This window comes from Mauremys reevesii, linkage group 1, assembly GCF_016161935.1.
Source record: "Mauremys reevesii isolate NIE-2019 linkage group 1, ASM1616193v1, whole genome shotgun sequence".
In the NCBI taxonomy this organism is placed as follows: domain Eukaryota; kingdom Metazoa; phylum Chordata; order Testudines; family Geoemydidae; genus Mauremys; species Mauremys reevesii.
In genome coordinates, this window is record NC_052623.1 from 314,839,963 (window position 1) to 314,849,342 (window position 9,380).

The following is a 9,380-nucleotide window of genomic DNA, read 5'->3' on the forward strand; positions in this document are numbered from 1 at the left end:
GAGAAGTGGCTCTTAAAATCAGATATTTTCCTGTATACTTTCCTGGCTCTCAGAGAGAGGGGATGTTTTAATATTTATTTTGCTACCATATGGCTCAGAATGTTTTCCTCCATATATGTTTGGTCAAGTGCATAGTTTTCTCTTTAAATTGTAGCAGCTTTATAGTTGCATTGCTATGCAGTTGGATAGCAAGAATATAATCTGAAACGGAAGTGGACTATGCAATAAATGAGATATACCCCTTGTGAACCACTATTGTTATTCTATGTACTGGACTGTATACTCATGTAAAAGATGGAGTTCTTTGCATAGACCATTGTGGAGCCTGATTCATTAAGGTCCTTTCTAGTTATACATTTTAATTCACAAACAAAAACCTTCTAACACACAGTTAAAGGGTATTTCAGTGGAGTTCCGCTAACACCCAGATAATATACTTTCTTTCCAAACATTTAAGAACTATTTAATTTAAAAAATGAGAATGTCTGGAAATGAAAAGATAAGGGATCCAGTCAATTCTCCAAATACCACTATCACCCATGCAATGTACACCATATACCTAGCCATATCTTTTCCCCCTGGTCTTGCCCTGTAATGGAAACATACTCTATCAGGTCCATACAAGCTGGGTGGGAGAAGATGGGATATTGGACAGTGGAGGGAGAGGAGTTTTATCCACACTGAAATGTTTAGGCTCAAAGTTTTATAACTAGATGTTTTTAACCTTTTAAAGTGTAACATGGGTAAAATGTGGTGCTTTCCCCAACCCCTTCCATACTCCTGATAACCCAGGTACATTCCAGTCCCCTATACTCATCCTCAGTGCCCCCTCCGTCTGCTGTACCTTCCCTTCATCACTCCTTGCAAGTCTCCATGTACCCCTCTTCCATCCTTCCCCCAAAGCTCTCCATTGCAAGATCAGGTAGCAGAGCTCTTTGCCCCCTATACCCAGCCCAAAAACCAGTCTGCCCCCAGCTCCATGCCTGTTCACATTTTCCCTCTTCCCACCTCTGGGTCTGGATTAAAGCAATTGTGGGCACTAAACACACTCTCACATAGGGGCTGGCCCTGACTCTGTGCTGTGCTAACACCCCCCATGCACCTCATCCCCGTGCCCTGCCCCTCATTGGGGTGACAATGGCAGGAAATTAGATTGGTATAATTGTGTTGCTCAGAGGTGTGAAAAATCCACCCATCGTGTGATGCAGTTAAACCAACCTAACCCCCAGTGTAGACAGTGCTACTCAATGGGAGAATTCTCCTCTCGACCTAGGAGTACCTTGCCAACAGGAGAACACGCTGGTGTGTCACTGTAGAGGCTTCTGTATAGACAAGCCCATAAAGGGACTGGAGCTTTCTTCAGGCAAGTCCAAAATACCCCAGAAAAAAAGCAAACAAAGAATAGCAGAATGGCAAACAATTCTTAACGTACACAGTCTCTTTTAACAGCACAGCAAGAGGGTCAGTTCCTGCTTGCTTCCTAGCCTGAGGCTTGATCTACATCTGAAAGTGAGATTGATATAGCTACATTGGTCAGGGGTGTGAAAGATGCAGCCTAACCCCAGTGTACACACAGCTATGTCAACAGAAGAATGGGTGCAATGACACAGCTAACTTCATTCGAGGAGATGGTGTTCCTATACTGATGGAAAAACTCCTTCCATGGGTGTAGGCTGTGTCTACACTACAGGGTTATGCTGACATAGCTACACTGACATAGCTATTCCGGTATAGTCTTCATAGTGTAAATGCAGCTTGAGTTTGAGGCGGGAAAGCCCTCCCCCTTGGTTCATTCCACCAACCTTCCAGTACTTTTTTGTATATCCCTGCTTTAATAAGCCCCTGATTAACCCCTTCCTTGCCTACTTTGGAGTGGATTTATTATATTATGAAGCTCTTTATAATATAACTCTTTGTAATTCCCTCATGAACTGCACCTGGATTACTCCAGCCCCCCCCCCCCCCAAAATACAAGAAGGCTCCTTTCAGCAATGCCAATAAAACGAAACATATTGGGAGATTAAGGTCAAACCTTTCATAGTTAAGATGAGCTAAAGAGAGAGACAGGAAAAAAAAGGACCATTTTTGAAACTGAGCACCGGGAACATTTCCCAAACACCATAATTTTAAAACTCCTCTTCTGGTTTATAATGAAAATTAGTCAGTCATTTCACATTTCAAACTGTGTAAAAACAGCTTTTTTGCTCTTTTCCCAATGTAAGTTCTTGAACTTTTCCCTTCTGCCAGTCTGTGCAACCCCGCTAGTTTATTTAGTTAACTGAATTCTATCAGCACTGTTGATATAGGTCTAATTGATTGAACATGTTTCATTAGGTAATAGAAGAGAATAAAGTGCGGCAATACGAGTCGATCCAGAAGCTGCTGAATGAAAAGAATTCCTTCAGGCAGGCTATCAGCTACTCCGATCGCCTGAAGATATTTCCACTACACCGCAGGAATTCAAGCAAGCGCAAGTCTAGACCCAAAATCAGTGCCTTGCAGGAAGAGACAGAGGAAGAAGTGCAAGAGACCAGGCTGTGAGAATGGGTGGAAACGCTTCCTCTTAGGAGTTAACTGGTGGAGTTTGGGAGAATACAGTACTGTACCTCAAAAACAGGAGAAGCGTGACCAACACCACTGAAATTGCAGGAACAAGCCCAGATTCAAACTTTCAGGAGGCATTAAATGACATTTATGGAAATGGCTGCCCTCCAATGGTCAAATTGTGTGTGAGGCATTACATATCCTAGAAGATTTACCACTTGTTCTGGTAAGCCAGGCTTCCTTGTAAAAGCTGCTTTACTGTGGAACAAAACTAGATGATGGGCAGAGGTAGGAACCCGTTTAGACCAACTTAATCATTTCATCAAATTTTCAAAACTTTTGCTGACGTGTGTTTGGGAGGAGGGGAAGGTGGCAGAGGAGGAATGTTAAAAAAAAATCAAGCTTGAATGGAAAACACTAAAATAAAAAATGTACAACAATAGTTTTAGGTTCACTTACTCCCTGAAAAGGGGTTAAGAAAGCACCAGTGACCCACTCGGAATATTTCCTCGTATTCATTCTTCAGGCGCTTACTGTATCTCAGCACTGCAGAAAAGGCAAATGCCCTTTCATAACACTGCAGAGCTCCAAGCATGCAGGTGAGAATGAAGGAAAAAGAGGATGTTGGCTTGCAAGCTGCTCAACATCCGTCATTTCTCAGCGGTTAAAAGATGATCATGGGAGTTAATATTTCCTTTTGGAATCTAGGAGACTATTGGCCCAGCCTTGCAAACACTAATTGGGTGGAGTGCATGTTAATATGGGCAGTCCCCTTGTAGTAAATGGCAGGACTTCCAACAGCTGAAGAGTAATATTCTGTGTGTTTAGGTCAGACATCTTTACATGCTTTTTATCATAGTTTGTATAAACAACAAAAACTTTGAAGTAGACTTTAATAATGGAATCAGTTTTTATATGCTTCTGTTTTGCAGTTTTCAGATGCAACTGAACTTTTCTCTAGAATATTTTATTTATTTTAATATTGTTGCAAACATTTATTACGAGAATGCCGTATTTTAAGAGTGATTATGCACTATAAAGAAAAATATATTTGTATAAAAAGAATTTTTATATTTGAAACATCTCCTTTTTATGCCACTAGTCCTTTTTATTGCATGTTATAGTAAAACTGGAAAAAAAATGACAGTATCCCAGAGACATCTCCACTAGCATCCTAAGTCACCTTTACTGGGATGCATGGAAGCATTCTGGCAAGACAAGTATGTTAAGCTTCTATTTAAATAAAAACTCTCTTAACTCAAACTGCTTATGTAACAAGTCATGATAGTTGCAACAGAAATGTTCTGCTGCTCCACTAAGTGAACACTGCTTACCAAACAAAATGCATTTAATTTTTTATTCTATTTATTACCAAAGTAGACAACATGATGTACAGCATGTCAATAAAATTAAGACTGTGTACAATTCCACTATCTGGCTTTGTTTGGTTTGTTAAAAAGACAATTCTACTGTCTATTTCCTTGTGGGTTTTATATCTTATGGTTGCTAAGCTAAATGCAGATGTATAAAAATGTCTCTGGAAACAGTGTTGAACTTTCCAAGCCCTTGTAAATTGAGATGTTCTCTCTGATAAGGGCAAAAAGAATAATTCTTTGAGATATGTTGTCCACATATATTCCATCCTTGGTGCACTTGCACCCCATGTGCTGGAGATCAGAGTCTGTCAGTGCTTGTTGGAGCCAGGCATGCACAGGGAGTCTCCGCATGCTCCAGTAATGAGGGCATAAAGGGTGGAACAGGCCCAATCGCTATTCAGTTCCTTCATCATGGCAGAATCCAGATGTTGTAGGACCCCATAGTAGTGAATAGGAGGGTGATCATGGAATACACATGGACAACACACCTCAAAGAACTCCAGCTACTGTAAGGTAAGTAATTTTTCTTTCTTCTTTGAGTGCTTGTCCATATACAGTCCACACTTGGTGACTAACAAGCAGTGACCTGTAACAAGGGTGGGTGCATGGAGTCTACTTAAACAGAGATTTCAGCACAGCTCTGCCAAAAGTGGCATTAGACCTTGATGCTTATGCTTTGGGGGCGGGGGGTTGGTTTGTGAAATTTTTTAAGATTTCAACTTTTCATCCCAATTCAGGGTGGGGAAAAATGTCAAAATCTCAAAAATTTTCATGGGACAGAAATACTGTTTCTTGCCCAGCTCTAGCAACAACTGCTAGAACATTGGTGGACACCCTCAGTGCTGTAGAGAGACCAAAAGGCCGGACTCCGTGTTGATAGTTGTTCTGCCCCACCTGAAATCTTAGATACTTCCTGTTTGTTGTGTGGATGGAGATATGGAAGTATGCAGCTTGTAGACCAAGAACCACAAGCCGGTCTCCTGGAACTAGTGATAGAATTATACAAGCTAAAGCTACTATTCTGACCTTGAAGTGTGGATGATACTATCATCTCTTTCTCTTCAGTATTAGGAAATCATTGGAGAAAAAGCCTCTCCTCCTGTACTGTAAAGGAACATCATATGCCCCAAGAGACAAAAGTAACTCCACCTCCCGGTGTAACACTCTCTGATAAGAGGGGTCCCTGAAAAGGGATGGGACGGGGTAGGCAGAGTATGGAACTGTAGGTAGTCCCAGTCAGGGTGAAGGTGTCTCCACCCCACACTAGCACGGAAAGGGTTAAGGAGGCTCAGAAGGTGTTAAGTAACCTGATAGGCCACACCTGAAGGGGAGTTAGGCTTGCGAGACAAGCACTGACTGAGGATGGAGCCCAGCTGGGCAGGAGCAGGCAGGGCTGGTACAAGGGTAGAAAGTGAAGACAGAATGTGCTGCAGTGTGGAAGTTGGCAGTAACTTTCTGGGCTTAAAGAGAGAAAGGGGGAAACCCAGGGGGACAGTAGAAGCCCTGGGATCCTGGCCCTGAAGGAAGTGAGTGTTTATCCAGAAGGGTGATGGACAAGGAAGCCTGACAGAGGTGGAATAGGAAGCAGACCATGGAGACAACAGCAGGGTTTGGGATGGTGCAACCCTTAGCCCTGATTTCAGGGTCCCTGGACTGGAACCTGGAGTAGTGTGTGGGCCTGGGTTCCCCTACCAGCCCCTAGGGAAGTGGCATAACCTTGAATTGGAGGACTGCCTGGAACATTATCTGGATGGCTAGTCCAGTGAGACTGATACCCTGGAAGGAGAAAACTATAGTGAGCTGGCTGCAGGGCCAAGTCACAAAGAAGGAGCACCCCAAGTCATGAAGAGAAAGCACTGTAACTCCTGGAGTGTGAGAGGGGTCACAGCACGAACAAGAGACAGAAGGGGGCATCAGACTGGACAGAGCTATTCCCAAGACACAGCCACAACGAGGTGCCCCAGGGATCTGTCATGAACCCATGGCAACTGGTGAAGAATGTGGGCATGATGGTCACCCTGATACAAGAGGAGAGTGAAGGGCTGTGGTAGAAGCAGCAGCGAAGGGACAACTGAGCCGCCATGTACATAGGCCTTCTTTGCTGAAGACAAGTGCACCCTCCTGAGGTTGACCCCAGAGGTGCTGCTTCTGCTGAAGGGGGCTGGGAAAATACAAAGGAGACTCCAGATTCTACTCAGTCATGCAGGTCCTTGAAAATCAGTAGAGACAACAAGAGGTACAGATATACCTACAGGGGTACTTGGCTAAGTTGGCCAAGGAGCAGGAATATTGCTTAGGATCCTCCGGGAAGTGAGCAGGGACCAGATGGGTCAGGAATAGAAAGGAAGTTCTGGGACCAGGAGGCCAGAAGCCTGGCCAAAGCAGCGTTGTGCCTGTGGGCAGAAGGGACAAATTAAAAGAGTTTGTCAATAAAGGCAAAATGTATTGTAATTTAAAAAGTCAAAATCATCAGTAGTGCCTGTTAATTTACAATTTGGAAGAGCAGGCCAACTATATATCTTAGCAGGGTTCAAGAAGGGGAGGGAGAGCTCAGTGGTTTGAGCATTGGCCTGCTAAACCCAGGGTTGTGAGTTCAATCCTTGAGGGGGCCATTTAGGGATCTGGGGCAAAAATCTGTCTGGGGACAGAGCAGGGGGTTGGACTAGATGACCTTCTGAGGTCCCTTCCAACCGTAATCTTCTATGATTCTAAGAGAGCTTAATTGATGGGAAGTGCTCAGGCATGGAGAATGTCCAGAAATGAATGAGAGATTTCTTGAACCTCTTCCACCGGTATCTTGAGAGAATCAGCTAGATGTCTGAGCACATCTTGAGGGCTCCATCCATGTGAGATGGTGTAGAATGGTCTCACCGCATCTGAAGGACAAAGACAATATAACAGCACATATTGCCTGGTCCTAGCATGAGGGTTCTTCTCAGAAAACTCTTCAGAGGCCTCAGATTCATGGTCTGCAACCTGATACACCATCCCATGAGACTACAGGGTAGGTAAGAAATTTTCATCCCAGGAGGTGGTCTGGAAGTGTGACCTTCGAGGATTTCCAATAGGGCCATGCTGAAACATTGTAAGCAAATAGGGATGGTGCCATGAATCTTGATCTGAAAGTAGAAAGGATCCAGGTCAGTGTTGCTGACATGCCTGGTACTGATACACTCAGCATCGAATGAGCAGCATGGAAGAGATTAGAACTGATGGAATTGGTATGATAATAGCTTGCATTAAAGCACTTAATAGAGAGGTAGCCCCCAATGTTCTGGCTTCAGCACCAGAGGCAGCTTATTTGAATCCTGAAACTGTGCTGACATCCCAGTACCATGCTCCCTCAGAGCTCCTGTGGTGTCCAGCTTGGCCCTTCAGAGTCTCCTTCAATCAGGAATGGTGAGAATCCCCAGTGGGATCTTCCCCTGCGCTTCACAGATCAGTGATGATCCTTTTTGTCTGAGGACTTGGCTTTAACAGTCCTATCAGAATCTGAAGCTAGAACGGAGCACAGGAGCTAGTGGATCTGGAACCCACGGGGGCACTTCTGAACTGAGGTGGAACTTTTCCAGGGGGTTCTGCCCTGTCCAGATCAGAGCCCTGCTTCCTGAAGCAGTCTGACAAAAGTATTTTAAGATGCACCCCTCAACTAAACCTTTAAAGTCCTTTTAGAAAAGGATTTATACACCAATGATTTGTCGGGGATATAAGCTCCCCAGGATAAAAGGCATCTGATCTGTTTGTCCTTAATCACAACTGTTGCCTTGCGAGCGGAGCAATGCTTAAAACCTGGTGACTTAAGATGGGACATCTCCAAACCCCAGCACCAGGACGATCCTGACTGAAGAAAATCAAAATAAGGGAGATAAAAACTATAAAAAAAACTTGCCCAGTGGAAATTATCCTAATGCACTGTGGTACAGAGTAAGTCCTCCAGGAAGTACACCTATCCCACGCTTCCTGTACACTCTAGATGTCGTCTTTGGGGTATTGGGACACACTTCCTGCTGGGGTCAGAAACAAAGAAGCTCAGGACAGGGCAGTCACAAACTGCAGCTACATAGAGTAGTAGCAAGTTCTGTTACCTCATTGCTGTACACCGTTCCTGTTCATAATAAAGGGTTTATCTTTGATAGAAATCTGCTTGTCAGTAAGTCACTACACACTTTACCTATCATTGAAAAGTCTACACAACTATCTACACAGACTGAGAAAAGAAAGGCTGCATTGAAATGTGGACGCTGAGACGTTCCCTCTTGCAGCCACAGGTGATAAGAATGAACTGAATGATGGATGGTCTGTCCTGCCTGTTATGCCCTTGGCATGGGAGCATGAAGACATGCAGGGCTCATGCACTGCCTTGGGCCAAAGACCGATCTTGAGCACATGGGGTGCATGCGTAACAGGAGTGCATTACATGTATGGACAAGCAAGCAAAGAAGAAATGATATTTTACTATAAAAGTAAAGACTGTCCTTAAACAGTAACAGTCGCCTCTCAACCCCCTCCCTGTTTCTCGCTCCCCACCCTTTCCCCGTAGCTCTGTCCTTTTATCCTGCTCTATTTCCTGCCCCTTACCCAGCCGACTCTCTCACCTGCTTTTCCCTTTCCTCAGCTCCTTCCTGTGCTCCTCAGGGCCCAGCTCCTTGTCCCCAGCCTAGCTTGGTTTGGTGGTTAGTGTTACTTAAAATTAAAACAAGGCCTGCTCTCTGCCACAACACTTATAAGAAATCAGCTAATTAACAATGGTTAATGATGAGCTGGGAATAGTTAGTTACACCATTTATAACAATAAAAAACCAAGTGTATATAAAAGTTGCATCTATTTGATGGTATCCCAATCTCCCCTCACCTCTTTTCACACACAAACGTGCTCTTCATGCACCACGTTTTTTAAGATTGTAAACTCTTCGGGGAAGAGCAGATGGGCACAACATCTAGCACTGTGGAGCTTCCAGGCTGATGGGGGACTCTCAATGCTGCTGCAGTACCAACATCATTAGTTTTATTACATTTTGACAGGCAAACTGCAAATGCAGCCCCATTGCACTAAGCACTGCCCAAACACCGAGTAGCAGCCAGTCCCTGTCCTGAAGAGTTTATCATCTAATAAACAGAACAGACCCAGGCCAAGGGCAAGGGACAGAATGGACAAGCTGACTGACGGTTTGCAAACAGCATGTTGGTGCCACGATTGTTTGATTTGTTATTATTTTAATCCTTTGAGACCCTGAAGAAAAGGAGGAAGAAGGGGAACATGGAGGGTAGGTGGAGGGAGGCAGAAGTAAAGAGGCCATGAAGGAGAGGTTAGAGCAAACAGCCAGTCAGCACAAGGAAGAGACTGTCCAGACTGAAAAATAAAGCGAGCAGCCTGCTGACATTGTCAGTCCCTGCCCGTACCGTTTTTGGCAGCTACTCTGCAAGCTTTAGTCTCCGGCTGGCTCATCCCTACAGTTCCTT

The 9,380-nt window shown here is 44.3% G+C and overlaps 1 protein-coding gene across 1 annotated transcript in view; it reads left to right on the forward strand.

The window, feature by feature from the left end:
• CFTR (CF transmembrane conductance regulator) overlaps positions 1-3,974 on the forward strand; it is a 131,777-nt gene extending 127,803 nt beyond the window's left edge. Inside the window, exon 27 of the mRNA XM_039510409.1 lies at positions 2,335-3,974. Coding sequence (XP_039366343.1) covers positions 2,335-2,541 — 207 coding nt within the window. The 3' untranslated portion in view covers positions 2,542-3,974. The remainder of the gene's footprint in view (positions 1-2,334) is intronic.
• Positions 3,975-9,380: the final 5,406 nt, after the last annotated feature.